Below are 17,024 nucleotides of genomic sequence, written 5' to 3' on the forward strand. Positions count from 1 at the left end.
AGGTGATTCCGTCCATTTCTTCCTAATTGCCGTAAAAAACGGCCCGAAAGATACGGCTACACGCGTTCTGGCGCATTATTTTCCACAACGAATTCGACTGGAGCGCGCCAGTCTTGTGCGGTGCCGAATCTTCCGGACAGTTTTTTTTTAACGGTAACTAGGAAGAAATGGACGGAATCATTCTCCTCTCCATAATCTACTATCCCTTATAAGAGTATTCCACCTGATATCTGCACCACCTTAGATTCGTGGGGTGATGCCTTTAAGCACGTAAGATGGGCGATTTCGCAATACGGCTTTTCACACCTTGACTACTGTGGCCGCGATTTCATCATCGGTTTAATTACCCAAGTTTGAGGTACTTTCTCGATCTGACCCGATGAAAATTGTGGTCTGATGAAATTTTGGAAAACTCTCCCTGAATTGGGAGGGAACAAGATCAGAAGTTACACAGTGTTACGGTGTATCACATCTTGCCTTCTCCGCCGGCCACGATTTCACCAACGGTTTAGGTGGTCACGATTTTACGGTCGGTTTAATTACCCAAATTTGAAGTGCTTCCCCGATCTGACTCGATAAAATCTCTGGTCTGATGAGATTTTAAGAAACATATTGCAAAATACAGAGGAGAACTCCATTATTAGTTAAATAATGTCAAATAATATTTTATACGTAATCATTAATTTAAAACATATTTACACACTACCATAGTGTCCATAAACAGCAAGTCCGCTATTCTTCATTGCTCAATTCATTTAATTCGTGAAACAAAAGCTTACGACACCTGGGATTCCCAAGCCGTCTCCGATCCAAGTACTAACCAGGCCCAACGTTGCTTAACTTGCCAGATCGGACGGGATGGCGTGTTTTCAACGTGGTATGGCCGTAAGCGAAATTATCGCCGCAATTTCAGCGTGATGATGTTGGAGAAAGGGTAATGGAGAGAGGAGCGGAAGGGGGGATAGAGGGGAGGGAGTGACGGGAAAGGAGGAATCCATGCTGTTTCAGTGGCAAACCGAACTATTGATGTTTTACGCCTCTAATAATGTTTATATTATTCTTGTTCACAAATACAAGAATAACATTGCCCTTAAAGCCATCACTCCACAAATCTGAGGTGGTGCAGATTTTAGGTGGAGTATTCGTATACGGGATAGTATATTATGGTAAAGGGGAGGGAGAGGGGGGGGGGGGGTGGGAAGGAGGTGATTCCGTCCATTTCTTCCTAATTGCCGTAAAAAACGGCCCGAAAGATACGGCTACACGCGTTCTGGCGCATTATTTTCCACAACAAATTCGACTGGAGCGCGCCAGTCTTGTGCGGTGCCGAATCTTCCGGACAGTTTTTTTTTTAACGGTAACTAGGAAGAAATGGACAGAATCATTCTCCTCTCCATAATCTACTATCCCTTATAAGAGTATTCCATCTGATATCTGCACCACCTTAGATTCCTGGGGTGATGCCTTTAAGCACGTAAGATGGGCGATTTCGCAATACGGCTTTTCACACCTTGACTACTGTGGCCGAACGATTTCATCATCGGACATTTAATTACCCAAGTTTGAGGTACTTTCTCGATCTGACCCGATGAAAATTGTGGTCTGATGAAATTTTGGAAAACTCTCCCTGAATTGGGAGGGAACAAGATCAGAAGTTACACAGTGTTACGGTGTATCACATCTTGCCTTCTCCGCCGGCCACGATTTCACCAACGGTTTAGGTGGTCACGATTTTACGGTCGGTTTAATTACCCAAATTTGAAGTGCTTCCCCGATCTGACTCGATAAAATCTCTGGTCTGATGAGATTTTAAGAAACATATTGCAAAATACAGAGGAGAACTCCATTATTAGTTAAATAATGTCAAATAATATTTTATACGTAATCATTAATTTAAAACATATTTACACACTACCATAGTGTCCATAAACAGCAAGTCCGCTATTCTTCATTGCTCAATTCATTTAATTCGTGAAACAAAAGCTTACGACACCTGGGATTCCCAAGCCGTCTCCGATCCAAGTACTAACCAGGCCCAACGTTGCTTAACTTGCCAGATCGGACGGGATGGCGTGTTTTCAACGTGGTATGGCCGTAAGCGAAATTATCGCCGCAATTTCAGCGTGATGATGTTGGAGAAAGGGGTAATGGAGAGAGGAGCGGAAGGGGGGATAGAGGGGAGGGAGTGACGGGAAAGGAGGAATCCATGCTGTTTCAGTGGCAAACCGAACTATTGATGTTTTACGCCTCTAATAATGTTTATATTATTCTTGTTCACAAATACAATAATAACATTGCCCTTAAAGCCATCACTCCACAAATCTGAGGTGGTGCAGATTTTAGGTGGAGTATTCGTATACGGGATAGTAGATTATGGTAAAGGGGAGGGAAGGGGGGGGGGGGTGGGAAGGAGGTGATTCCGTCCATTTCTTCCTAATTGCCGTAAAAAACGGCCCGAAAGATACGGCTACACGCGTTCTGGCGCATTATTTTCCACAACGAATTCGACTGGAGCGCGCCAGTCTTGTGCGGTGCCGAATCTTCCGGACAGTTTTTTTTTTACGGTAACTAGGAAGAAATGGACGGAATCATTCTCCTCTCCATAATCTACTATCCCTTATAAGAGTATTCCACCTGATATCTGCACCACCTTAGATTCGTGGGGTGATGCCTTTAAGCACGTAAGATGGGCGATTTCGCAATACGGCTTTTCACACCTTGACTACTGTGGCCGCGATTTCATCATCGGTTTAATTACCCAAGTTTGAGGTACTTTCTCGATCTGACCCGATGAAAATTGTGGTCTGATGAAATTTTGGAAAACTCTCCCTGAATTGGGAGGGAACAAGATCAGAAGTTACACAGTGTTACGGTGTATCACATCTTGCCTTCTCCGCCGGCCACGATTTCACCAACGGTTTAGGTGGTCACGATTTTACGGTCGGTTTAATTACCCAAATTTGAAGTGCTTCCCCGATCTGACTCGATAAAATCTCTGGTCTGATGAGATTTTAAGAAACATATTGCAAAATACAGAGGAGAACTCCATTATTAGTTAAATAATGTCAAATAATATTTTATACGTAATCATTAATTTAAAACATATTTACACACTACCATAGTGTCCATAAACAGCAAGTCCGCTATTCTTCATTGCTCAATTCATTTAATTCGTGAAACAAAAGCTTACGACACCTGGGATTCCCAAGCCGTCTCCGATCCAAGTACTAACCAGGCCCAACGTTGCTTAACTTGCCAGATCGGACGGGATGGCGTGTTTTCAACGTGGTATGGCCGTAAGCGAAATTATCGCCGCAATTTCAGCGTGATGATGTTGGAGAAAGGGGTAATGGAGAGAGGAGCGGAAGGGGGGATAGAGGGGAGGGAGTGACGGGAAAGGAGGAATCCATGCTGTTTCAGTGGCAAACCGAACTATTGATGTTTTACGCCTCTAATAATGTTTATATTATTCTTGTTCACAAATACAATAATAACATTGCCCTTAAAGCCATCACTCCACAAATCTGAGGTGGTGCAGATTTTAGGTGGAGTATTCGTATACGGGATAGTAAATTATGGTAAAGGGGAGGGAAGGGGGGGGGGGGGGGGGGAAGGAGGTGATTCCGTCCATTTCTTCCTAATTGCCGTAAAAAACGGCCCGAAAGATACGGCTACACGCGTTCTGGCGCATTATTTTCCACAACGAATTCGACTGGAGCGCGCCAGTCTTGTGCGGTGCCGAATCTTCCGGACAGTTTTTTTTTAACGGTAACTAGGAAGAAATGGACGGAATCATTCTCCTCTCCATAATCTACTATCCCTTATAAGAGTATTCCACCTGATATCTGCACCACCTTAGATTCGTGGGGTGATGCCTTTAAGCACGTAAGATGGGCGATTTCGCAATACGGCTTTTCACACCTTGACTACTGTGGACCGCGATTTCATCATCGGCATTTAATTACCCAAGTTTGAGGTACTTTCTCGATCTGACCCGATGAAAATTGTGGTCTGATGAAATTTTGGAAAACTCTCCCTGAATTGGGAGGGAACAAGATCAGAAGTTACACAGTGTTACGGTGTATCACATCTTGCCTTCTCCGCCGGCCACGATTTCACCAACGGTTTAGGTGGTCACGATTTTACGGTCGGTTTAATTACCCAAATTTGAAGTGCTTCCCCGATCTGACTCGATAAAATCTCTGGTCTGATGAGATTTTAAGAAACATATTGCAAAATACAGAGGAGAACTCCATTATTAGTTAAATAATGTCAAATAATATTTTATACGTAATCATTAATTTAAAACATATTTACACACTACCATAGTGTCCATAAACAGCAAGTCCGCTATTCTTCATTGCTCAATTCATTTAATTCGTGAAACAAAAGCTTACGACACCTGGGATTCCAAGGTAAGCCGTCTCCGATCCAAGTACTAACCAGGCCCAACGTTGCTTAACTTGCCAGATCGGACGGGATGGCGTGTTTTCAACGTGGTATGGCCGTAAGCGAAATTATCGCCGCAATTTCAGCGTGATGATGTTGGAGAAAGGGGTAATGGAGAGAGGAGCGGAAGGGGGGATAGAGGGGAGGGAGTGACGGGAAAGGAGGAATCCATGCTGTTTCAGTGGCAAACCGAACTATTGATGTTTTACGCCTCTAATAATGTTTATATTATTCTTGTTCACAAATACAATAATAACATTGCCCTTAAAGCCATCACTCCACAAATCTGAGGTGGTGCAGATTTTAGGTGGAGTATTCGTATACGGGATAGTAAATTATGGTAAAGGGGAGGGAAGGGGGGGGGGGGGGTGGGAAGGAGGTGATTCCGTCCATTTCTTCCTAATTGCCGTAAAAAACGGCCCGAAAGATACGGCTACACGCGTTCTGGCGCATTATTTTCCACAACGAATTCGACTGGAGCGCGCCAGTCTTGTGCGGTGCCGAATCTTCCGGACAGTTTTTTTTTAACGGTAACTAGGAAGAAATGGACGGAATCATTCTCCTCTCCATAATCTACTATCCCTTATAAGAGTATTCCACCTGATATCTGCACCACCTTAGATTCGTAAAGACGATGCCGGATCGAATGGCGCCGAGCCGTGGCGAGCACTCGCTGAAGAGGGGGTGTCGAGAACACAGCCTCGAGTGTCACACGGCGATTCACTTACCCATCTCCGGTTGACAACCGATACACACGGCTGACATCTAAAACACAAAACTCTCCAAACGCCGAAAACACCACAGATCGTCTTCTCACCTGCTGGCCGCCTCGATTTTTTTTTTTTTAAAAAAAATTGGGTACCCCCCCCCCTCACGGGTACACTCCGATGTGTCATCATCGGACATTTAACTTACCCAAGTTTGAGGTACTTTCTCGATCTGACCCGATGAAAATTGTGGTCTGATGAAATTTTGGAAAACTCTCCCTGAATTGGGAGGGAACAAGATCAGAAGTTACACAGTGTTACGGTGTATCACATCTTGCCTTCTCCGCCGGCCACGATTTCACCAACGGTTTAGGTGGTCACGATTTTACGGTCGGTTTAATTACCCAAATTTGAAGTGCTTCCCCGATCTGACTCGATAAAATCTCTGGTCTGATGAGATTTTAAGAAACATATTGCAAAATACAGAGGAGAACTCCATTATTAGTTAAATAATGTCAAATAATATTTTATACGTAATCATTAATTTAAAACATATTTACACACTACCATAGTGTCCATAAACAGCAAGTCCGCTATTCTTCATTGCTCAATTCATTTAATTCGTGAAACAAAAGCTTACGACACCTGGGATTCCCAAGCCGTCTCCGATCCAAGTACTAACCAGGCCCAACGTTGCTTAACTTGCCAGATCGGACGGGATGGCGTGTTTTCAACGTGGTATGGCCGTAAGCGAAATTATCGCCGCAATTTCAGCGTGATGATGTTGGAGAAAGGGGTAATGGAGAGAGGAGCGGAAGGGGGGATAGAGGGGAGGGAGTGACGGGAAAGGAGGAATCCATGCTGTTTCAGTGGCAAACCGAACTATTGATGTTTTACGCCTCTAATAATGTTTATATTATTCTTGTTCACAAATACAATAATAACATTGCCCTTAAAGCCATCACTCCACAAATCTGAGGTGGTGCAGATTTTAGGTGGAGTATTCGTATACGGGATAGTAAATTATGGTAAAGGGGAGGGAAGGGGGGGGGGGAGGTGGGAAGGAGGTGATTCCGTCCATTTCTTCCTAATTGCCGTAAAAAACGGCCCGAAAGATACGGCTACACGCGTTCTGGCGCATTATTTTCCACAACGAATTCGACTGGAGCGCGCCAGTCTTGTGCGGTGCCGAATCTTCCGGACAGTTTTTTTTTTACGGTAACTAGGAAGAAATGGACGGAATCATTCTCCTCTCCATAATCTACTATCCCTTATAAGAGTATTCCACCTGATATCTGCACCACCTTAGATTCGTGGGGTGATGCCTTTAAGCACGTAAGATGGGCGATTTCGCAATACGGCTTTTCACACCTTGACTACTGTGGCCGCGATTTCATCATCGGTTTAATTACCCAAGTTTGAGGTACTTTCTCGATCTGACCCGATGAAAATTGTGGTCTGATGAAATTTTGGAAAACTCTCCCTGAATTGGGAGGGAACAAGATCAGAAGTTACACAGTGTTACGGTGTATCACATCTTGCCTTCTCCGCCGGCCACGATTTCACCAACGGTTTAGGTGGTCACGATTTTACGGTCGGTTTAATTACCCAAATTTGAAGTGCTTCCCCGATCTGACTCGATAAAATCTCTGGTCTGATGAGATTTTAAGAAACATATTGCAAAATACAGAGGAGAACTCCATTATTAGTTAAATAATGTCAAATAATATTTTATACGTAATCATTAATTTAAAACATATTTACACACTACCATAGTGTCCATAAACAGCAAGTCCGCTATTCTTCATTGCTCAATTCATTTAATTCGTGAAACAAAAGCTTACGACACCTGGGATTCCCAAGCCGTCTCCGATCCAAGTACTAACCAGGCCCAACGTTGCTTAACTTGCCAGATCGGACGGGATGGCGTGTTTTCAACGTGGTATGGCCGTAAGCGAAATTATCGCCGCAATTTCAGCGTGATGATGTTGGAGAAAGGGGTAATGGAGAGAGGAGCGGAAGGGGGGATAGAGGGGAGGGAGTGACGGGAAAGGAGGAATCCATGCTGTTTCAGTGGCAAACCGAACTATTGATGTTTTACGCCTCTAATAATGTTTATATTATTCTTGTTCACAAATACAATAATAACATTGCCCTTAAAGCCATCACTCCACAAATCTGAGGTGGTGCAGATTTTAGGTGGAGTATTCGTATACGGGATAGTAAATTATGGTAAAGGGGAGGGAAGGGGGGGGGGAGGTGGGAAGGAGGTGATTCCGTCCATTTCTTCCTAATTGCCGTAAAAAACGGCCCGAAAGATACGGCTACACGCGTTCTGGCGCATTATTTTCCACAACGAATTCGACTGGAGCGCGCCAGTCTTGTGCGGTGCCGAATCTTCCGGACAGTTTTTTTTTTAACGGTAACTAGGAAGAAATGGACAGAATCATTCTCCTCTCCATAATCTACTATCCCTTATAAGAGTATTCCATCTGATATCTGCACCACCTTAGATTCCTGGGGTGATGCCTTTAAGCACGTAAGATGGGCGATTTCGCAATACGAAAAAAACCCGGGGGGGGGGGGGGGGGGGGGGGGCCGCCCCCCCCCCCCCCCCCCCCCCCCCCGGGGGGGGGGGGGAAAAAAACCCCCGGGGCCCCCCCCCCACCTTTTTTTTTCCCTCCCCTTGTGGAAAAAAAAAAAAAAAGGGGGGAAAAAAAAAAAAAAAAAAACTTCCCAAAACCCCCAAAAACCCCCAAAATTTTTCTTCCCCCCCCCCCCTCCTCTTTTTCCCTCAAAAACAGCGAATCGCAGGCGATCGCTCATTTCACACCTGAAAGTGACTACTGTGGCCGACCCCCCCCCGTCACGGGTGACACTCCGATGTGTCATCATCTGACATTTCACTTACCCAAGTTTGAGGTACTTTCTCGATCTGACCCGATGAAAATTGTGGTCTGATGAAATTTTGGAAAACTCTCCCTGAATTGGGAGGGAACAAGATCAGAAGTTACACAGTGTTACGGTGTATCACATCTTGCCTTCTCCGCCGGCCACGATTTCACCAACGGTTTAGGTGGTCACGATTTTACGGTCGGTTTAATTACCCAAATTTGAAGTGCTTCCCCGATCTGACTCGATAAAATCTCTGGTCTGATGAGATTTTAAGAAACATATTGCAAAATACAGAGGAGAACTCCATTATTAGTTAAATAATGTCAAATAATATTTTATACGTAATCATTAATTTAAAACATATTTACACACTACCATAGTGTCCATAAACAGCAAGTCCGCTATTCTTCATTGCTCAATTCATTTAATTCGTGAAACAAAAGCTTACGACACCTGGGATTCCCAAGCCGTCTCCGATCCAAGTACTAACCAGGCCCAACGTTGCTTAACTTGCCAGATCGGACGGGATGGCGTGTTTTCAACGTGGTATGGCCGTAAGCGAAATTATCGCCGCAATTTCAGCGTGATGATGTTGGAGAAAGGGGTAATGGAGAGAGGAGCGGAAGGGGGGGATAGAGGGGAGGGAGTGACGGGAAAGGAGGAATCCATGCTGTTTCAGTGGCAAACCGAACTATTGATGTTTTACGCCTCTAATAATGTTTATATTATTCTTGTTCACAAATACAATAATAACATTGCCCTTAAAGCCATCACTCCACAAATCTGAGGTGGTGCAGATTTTAGGTGGAGTATTCGTATACGGGATAGTAAATTATGGTAAAGGGGAGGGAAGGGGGGGGGGGTGGGAAGGAGGTGATTCCGTCCATTTCTTCCTAATTGCCGTAAAAAACGGCCCGAAAGATACGGCTACACGCGTTCTGGCGCATTATTTTCCACAACGAATTCGACTGGAGCGCGCCAGTCTTGTGCGGTGCCGAATCTTCCGGACAGTTTTTTTTTAACGGTAACTAGGAAGAAATGGACGGAATCATTCTCCTCTCCATAATCTACTATCCCTTATAAGAGTATTCCACCTGATATCTGCACCACCTTAGATTCGTGGGGTGATGCCTTTAAGCACGTAAGATGGGCGATTTCGCAATACGGCTTTTCACACCTTGACTACTGTGGCCGACGATTTCATCATCGGTTTAATTACCCAAGTTTGAGGTACTTTCTCGATCTGACCCGATGAAAATTGTGGTCTGATGAAATTTTGGAAAACTCTCCCTGAATTGGGAGGGAACAAGATCAGAAGTTACACAGTGTTACGGTGTATCACATCTTGCCTTCTCCGCCGGCCACGATTTCACCAACGGTTTAGGTGGTCACGATTTTACGGTCGGTTTAATTACCCAAATTTGAAGTGCTTCCCCGATCTGACTCGATAAAATCTCTGGTCTGATGAGATTTTAAGAAACATATTGCAAAATACAGAGGAGAACTCAATTATTAGTTAAATAATGTCAAATAATATTTTATACGTAATCATTAATTTAAAACATATTTACACACTACCATAGTGTCCATAAACAGCAAGTCCGCTATTCTTCATTGCTCAATTCATTTAATTCGTGAAACAAAAGCTTACGACACCTGGGATTCCCAAGCCGTCTCCGATCCAAGTACTAACCAGGCCCAACGTTGCTTAACTTGCCAGATCGGACGGGATGGCGTGTTTTCAACGTGGTATGGCCGTAAGCGAAATTATCGCCGCAATTTCAGCGTGATGATGTTGGAGAAAGGGGTAATGGAGAGAGGAGCGGAAGGGGGGATAGAGGGGAGGGAGTGACGGGAAAGGAGGAATCCATGCTGTTTCAGTGGCAAACCGAACTATTGATGTTTTACGCCTCTAATAATGTTTATATTATTCTTGTTCACAAATACAATAATAACATTGCCCTTAAAGCCATCACTCCACAAATCTGAGGTGGTGCAGATTTTAGGTGGAGTATTCGTATACGGGATAGTAAATTATGGTAAAGGGGAGGGAAGGGGGGGGGGGAGGTGGGAAGGAGGTGATTCCGTCCATTTCTTCCTAATTGCCGTAAAAAACGGCCCGAAAGATACGGCTACACGCGTTCTGGCGCATTATTTTCCACAACGAATTCGACTGGAGCGCGCCAGTCTTGTGCGGTGCCGAATCTTCCGGACAGTTTTTTTTTAACGGTAACTAGGAAGAAATGGACGGAATCATTCTCCTCTCCATAATCTACTATCCCTTATAAGAGTATTCCACCTGATATCTGCACCACCTTAGATTCGTGGGGTGATGCCTTTAAGCACGTATGAAGGGCGATTTCGCAATACGAAATCGACCACGCCGGATTGAATGGCGCCGACGCCGTGGCGCCAGCGCCACTCGCTCATGCGCCGCAGGCCGGTGTCGAGAACACAGCCTCGAGTGTCACCACTGACACTTCACTTACCCATCTCCGGTTGACAACCGAAACACACGGTTGACAACCGAAACACACAAAACTCTCCAGAACCGCCGAAAACCACCACAGATCGTCTTCTCACCTCCTCCTCGTATTCCCTCGAAAACAGCGAATCGCAGGCGATCGCTGCGATTTCAACTTGGAAAGTGACAAGTGTGGCGGTGACACCCACCGCGTCACGGGTGACACTCCGATGTGTCATCACTGACATTTCACTTTCCCAAGTTTGAGGTACTTTCTCGATCTGACCCGATGAAAATTGTGGTCTGATGAAATTTTGGAAAACTCTCCCTGAATTGGGAGGGAACAAGATCAGAAGTTACACAGTGTTACGGTGTATCACATCTTGCCTTCTCCGCCGGCCACGATTTCACCAACGGTTTAGGTGGTCACGATTTTACGGTCGGTTTAATTACCCAAATTTGAAGTGCTTCCCCGATCTGACTCGATAAAATCTCTGGTCTGATGAGATTTTAAGAAACATATTGCAAAATACAGAGGAGAACTCCATTATTAGTTAAATAATGTCAAATAATATTTTATACGTAATCATTAATTTAAAACATATTTACACACTACCATAGTGTCCATAAACAGCAAGTCCGCTATTCTTCATTGCTCAATTCATTTAATTCGTGAAACAAAAGCTTACGACACCTGGGATTCCCAAGCCGTCTCCGATCCAAGTACTAACCAGGCCCAACGTTGCTTAACTTGCCAGATCGGACGGGATGGCGTGTTTTCAACGTGGTATGGCCGTAAGCGAAATTATCGCCGCAATTTCAGCGTGATGATGTTGGAGAAAGGGGTAATGGAGAGAGGAGCGGAAGGGGGGATAGAGGGGAGGGAGTGACGGGAAAGGAGGAATCCATGCTGTTTCAGTGGCAAACCGAACTATTGATGTTTTACGCCTCTAATAATGTTTATATTATTCTTGTTCACAAATACAATAATAACATTGCCCTTAAAGCCATCACTCCACAAATCTGAGGTGGTGCAGATTTTAGGTGGAGTATTCGTATACGGGATAGTAAATTATGGTAAAGGGGAGGGAAGGGGGGGGGGGAGGTGGGAAGGAGGTGATTCCGTCCATTTCTTCCTAATTGCCGTAAAAAACGGCCCGAAAGATACGGCTACACGCGTTCTGGCGCATTATTTTCCACAACGAATTCGACTGGAGCGCGCCAGTCTTGTGCGGTGCCGAATCTTCCGGACAGTTTTTTTTTAACGGTAACTAGGAAGAAATGGACGGAATCATTCTCCTCTCCATAATCTACTATCCCTTATAAGAGTATTCCACCTGATATCTGCACCACCTTAGATTCGTGGGGTGATGCCTTTAAGCACGTAAGATGGGCGATTTCGCAATACGGCTTTTCACACCTTGACTACTGTGGCCGCGATTTCATCATCGGTTTAATTACCCAAGTTTGAGGTACTTTCTCGATCTGACCCGATGAAAATTGTGGTCTGATGAAATTTTGGAAAACTCTCCCTGAATTGGGAGGGAACAAGATCAGAAGTTACACAGTGTTACGGTGTATCACATCTTGCCTTCTCCGCCGGCCACGATTTCACCAACGGTTTAGGTGGTCACGATTTTACGGTCGGTTTAATTACCCAAATTTGAAGTGCTTCCCCGATCTGACTCGATAAAATCTCTGGTCTGATGAGATTTTAAGAAACATATTGCAAAATACAGAGGAGAACTCAATTATTAGTTAAATAATGTCAAATAATATTTTATACGTAATCATTAATTTAAAACATATTTACACACTACCATAGTGTCCATAAACAGCAAGTCCGCTATTCTTCATTGCTCAATTCATTTAATTCGTGAAACAAAAGCTTACGACACCTGGGATTCCCAAGCCGTCTCCGATCCAAGTACTAACCAGGCCCAACGTTGCTTAACTTGCCAGATCGGACGGGATGGCGTGTTTTCAACGTGGTATGGCCGTAAGCGAAATTATCGCCGCAATTTCAGCGTGATGATGTTGGAGAAAGGAGGTAATGGAGAGAGGAGCGGAAGGGGGGGATAGAGGGGAGGGAGTGACGGGAAAGGAGGAATCCATGCTGTTTCAGTGGCAAACCGAACTATTGATGTTTTACGCCTCTAATAATGTTTATATTATTCTTGTTCACAAATACAATAATAACATTGCCCTTAAAGCCATCACTCCACAAATCTGAGGTGGTGCAGATTTTAGGTGGAGTATTCGTATACGGGATAGTAAATTATGGTAAAGGGGAGGGAAGGGGGGGGGGGAGGTGGGAAGGAGGTGATTCCGTCCATTTCTTCCTAATTGCCGTAAAAAACGGCCCGAAAGATACGGCTACACGCGTTCTGGCGCATTATTTTCCACAACGAATTCGACTGGAGCGCGCCAGTCTTGTGCGGTGCCGAATCTTCCGGACAGTTTTTTTTTTACGGTAACTAGGAAGAAATGGACGGAATCATTCTCCTCTCCATAATCTACTATCCCTTATAAGAGTATTCCACCTGATATCTGCACCACCTTAGATTCGTGGGGTGATGCCTTTAAGCACGTATGAAGGGCGATTTCGCAATACGAAATCGACCACGCCGGATCGAATGGCGCCGACGCCGTGGCGCCAGCGCCACTCGCTGACGCGCCGCAGGCCGGTGTCGAGAACACAGCCTCGAGTGTCACCACTGACACTTCACTTACCCATCTCCGGTTGACAACCGAAACACACGGTTGACAACCGAAACACACAAAACTCTCCAGAACCGCCGAAAACCACCACAGATCGTCTTCTCACCTCCTCCTCCTCGTATTCCCTCGAAAACAGCGAATCGCAGGCGATCGCTGCGATTTCAACTTGGAAAGTGACAAGTGTGGCGGTGACACCCACCGCGTCACGGGTGACACTCCGATGTGTCATCACTGACATTTCACTTTCCCAAGTTTGAGGTACTTTCTCGATCTGACCCGATGAAAATTGTGGTCTGATGAAATTTTGGAAAACTCTCCCTGAATTGGGAGGGAACAAGATCAGAAGTTACACAGTGTTACGGTGTATCACATCTTGCCTTCTCCGCCGGCCACGATTTCACCAACGGTTTAGGTGGTCACGATTTTACGGTCGGTTTAATTACCCAAATTTGAAGTGCTTCCCCGATCTGACTCGATAAAATCTCTGGTCTGATGAGATTTTAAGAAACATATTGCAAAAATACAGAGGAGAACTCCATTATTAGTTAAATAATGTCAAATAATATTTTATACGTAATCATTAATTTAAAACATATTTACACACTACCATAGTGTCCATAAACAGCAAGTCCGCTATTCTTCATTGCTCAATTCATTTAATTCGTGAAACAAAAGCTTACGACACCTGGGATTCCCAAGCCGTCTCCGATCCAAGTACTAACCAGGCCCAACGTTGCTTAACTTGCCAGATCGGACGGGATGGCGTGTTTTCAACGTGGTATGGCCGTAAGCGAAATTATCGCCGCAATTTCAGCGTGATGATGTTGGAGAAAGGGGTAATGGAGAGAGGAGCGGAAGGGGGGATAGAGGGGAGGGAGTGACGGGAAAGGAGGAATCCATGCTGTTTCAGTGGCAAACCGAACTATTGATGTTTTACGCCTCTAATAATGTTTATATTATTCTTGTTCACAAATACAATAATAACATTGCCCTTAAAGCCATCACTCCACAAATCTGAGGTGGTGCAGATTTTAGGTGGAGTATTCGTATACGGGATAGTAAATTATGGTAAAGGGGAGGGAAGGGGGGGGGGGAGGTGGGAAGGAGGTGATTCCGTCCATTTCTTCCTAATTGCCGTAAAAAACGGCCCGAAAGATACGGCTACACGCGTTCTGGCGCATTATTTTCCACAACGAATTCGACTGGAGCGCGCCAGTCTTGTGCGGTGCCGAATCTTCCGGACAGTTTTTTTTTAAACGGTAACTAGGAAGAAATGGACGGAATCATTCTCCTCTCCATAATCTACTATCCCTTATAAGAGTATTCCACCTGATATCTGCACCACCTTAGATTCGTGGGGTGATGCCTTTAAGCACGTATGAAGGGCGATTTCGCAATACGAAATCGACCACGCCGATCGAATGGCGCCGACGCCGTAGCGCCAGCGCCACTCGCTGACGGGCCGCAGGCCGGTGTCGAGAACACAGCCTCGAGTGTCACCACTGACACTTCACTTACCCATCCGGTTGACAACCGAAACACACGGTTGACTACTGTCCAGAACCGCCGAAAACCACCACAGATCGTCTGTCATCTCCCCTCCTCCTCCTCGTATTCCCTCGAAAACAGCGAATCGCAGGCGATCGCTTTAATTTCAACTTGGAAAGTGACAAGTGTGGCGGTGACACCCACCGCGTCACGGGTGACACTCCGATGTGTCATCACTGACATTTCACTTTCCCAAGTTTGAGGTACTTTCTCGATCTGACCCGATGAAAATTGTGGTCTGATGAAATTTTGGAAAACTCTCCCTGAATTGGGAGGGAACAAGATCAGAAGTTACACAGTGTTACGGTGTATCACATCTTGCCTTCTCCGCCGGCCACGATTTCACCAACGGTTTAGGTGGTCACGATTTTACGGTCGGTTTAATTACCCAAATTTGAAGTGCTTCCCCGATCTGACTCGATAAAATCTCTGGTCTGATGAGATTTTAAGAAACATATTGCAAAATACAGAGGAGAACTCCATTATTAGTTAAATAATGTCAAATAATATTTTATACGTAATCATTAATTTAAAACATATTTACACACTACCATAGTGTCCATAAACAGCAAGTCCGCTATTCTTCATTGCTCAATTCATTTAATTCGTGAAACAAAAGCTTACGACACCTGGGATTCCCAAGCCGTCTCCGATCCAAGTACTAACCAGGCCCAACGTTGCTTAACTTGCCAGATCGGACGGGATGGCGTGTTTTCAACGTGGTATGGCCGTAAGCGAAATTATCGCCGCAATTTCAGCGTGATGATGTTGGAGAAAGGGGTAATGGAGAGAGGAGCGGAAGGGGGGATAGAGGGGAGGGAGTGACGGGAAAGGAGGAATCCATGCTGTTTCAGTGGCAAACCGAACTATTGATGTTTTACGCCTCTAATAATGTTTATATTATTCTTGTTCACAAATACAATAATAACATTGCCCTTAAAGCCATCACTCCACAAATCTGAGGTGGTGCAGATTTTAGGTGGAGTATTCGTATACGGGATAGTAAATTATGGTAAAGGGGAGGGAAGGGGGGGGGGAGGTGGGAAGGAGGTGATTCCGTCCATTTCTTCCTAATTGCCGTAAAAAACGGCCCGAAAGATACGGCTACACGCGTTCTGGCGCATTATTTTCCACAACGAATTCGACTGGAGCGCGCCAGTCTTGTGCGGTGCCGAATCTTCCGGACAGTTTTTTTTTAACGGTAACTAGGAAGAAATGGACGGAATCATTCTCCTCTCCATAATCTACTATCCCTTATAAGAGTATTCCACCTGATATCTGCACCACCTTAGATTCGTGGGGTGATGCCTTTAAGCACGTAAGATGGGCGATTTCGCAATACGGCTTTTCACACCTTGACTACTGTGGCCGCGATTTCATCATCGGTTTAATTACCCAAGTTTGAGGTACTTTCTCGATCTGACCCGATGAAAATTGTGGTCTGATGAAATTTTGGAAAACTCTCCCTGAATTGGGAGGGAACAAGATCAGAAGTTACACAGTGTTACGGTGTATCACATCTTGCCTTCTCCGCCGGCCACGATTTCACCAACGGTTTAGGTGGTCACGATTTTACGGTCGGTTTAATTACCCAAATTTGAAGTGCTTCCCCGATCTGACTCGATAAAATCTCTGGTCTGATGAGATTTTAAGAAACATATTGCAAAATACAGAGGAGAACTCAATTATTAGTTAAATAATGTCAAATAATATTTTATACGTAATCATTAATTTAAAACATATTTACACACTACCATAGTGTCCATAAACAGCAAGTCCGCTATTCTTCATTGCTCAATTCATTTAATTCGTGAAACAAAAGCTTACGACACCTGGGATTCCCAAGCCGTCTCCGATCCAAGTACTAACCAGGCCCAACGTTGCTTAACTTGCCAGATCGGACGGGATGGCGTGTTTTCAACGTGGTATGGCCGTAAGCGAAATTATCGCCGCAATTTCAGCGTGATGATGTTGGAGAAAGGGGTAATGGAGAGAGGAGCGGAAGGGGGGATAGAGGGGAGGGAGTGACGGGAAAGGAGGAATCCATGCTGTTTCAGTGGCAAACCGAACTATTGATGTTTTACGCCTCTAATAATGTTTATATTATTCTTGTTCACAAATACAATAATAACATTGCCCTTAAAGCCATCACTCCACAAATCTGAGGTGGTGCAGATTTTAGGTGGAGTATTCGTATACGGGATAGTAAATTATGGTAAAGGGGAGGGAAGGGGGGGGGA

At 44.8% G+C, this 17,024-nt stretch overlaps 2 protein-coding genes across 2 annotated transcripts; one reads left to right on the top strand and one right to left on the bottom strand.

Annotated features, from left to right (window-relative positions):
* Positions 1 to 10,532: 10,532 nt before the first annotated feature.
* On the bottom strand, positions 10,533 to 13,465 carry RB195_009749 (uncharacterized protein; the record flags this gene model as incomplete). The annotated part of the gene is made up of 2 exons (XM_064190448.1): positions 10,533 to 10,843; positions 13,249 to 13,465. The coding sequence occupies 2 exons, from the start codon at positions 13,463 to 13,465 to the stop codon at positions 10,533 to 10,535; spliced, it is 528 nt and encodes a 175-aa protein (XP_064048031.1).
* Positions 13,466 to 14,614: 1,149 nt separating this feature from the next.
* On the top strand, positions 14,615 to 14,986 carry RB195_009750 (uncharacterized protein; the record flags this gene model as incomplete). Its single annotated transcript, XM_064190449.1, has 1 exon — positions 14,615 to 14,986. The coding sequence occupies one exon, from the start codon at positions 14,615 to 14,617 to the stop codon at positions 14,984 to 14,986; it is 372 nt and encodes a 123-aa protein (XP_064048032.1).
* Positions 14,987 to 17,024: the final 2,038 nt, after the last annotated feature.

Source organism: Necator americanus, chromosome III (genome assembly GCF_031761385.1).
Source record: "Necator americanus strain Aroian chromosome III, whole genome shotgun sequence".
NCBI lineage: Eukaryota > Metazoa > Nematoda > Chromadorea > Rhabditida > Ancylostomatidae > Necator > Necator americanus.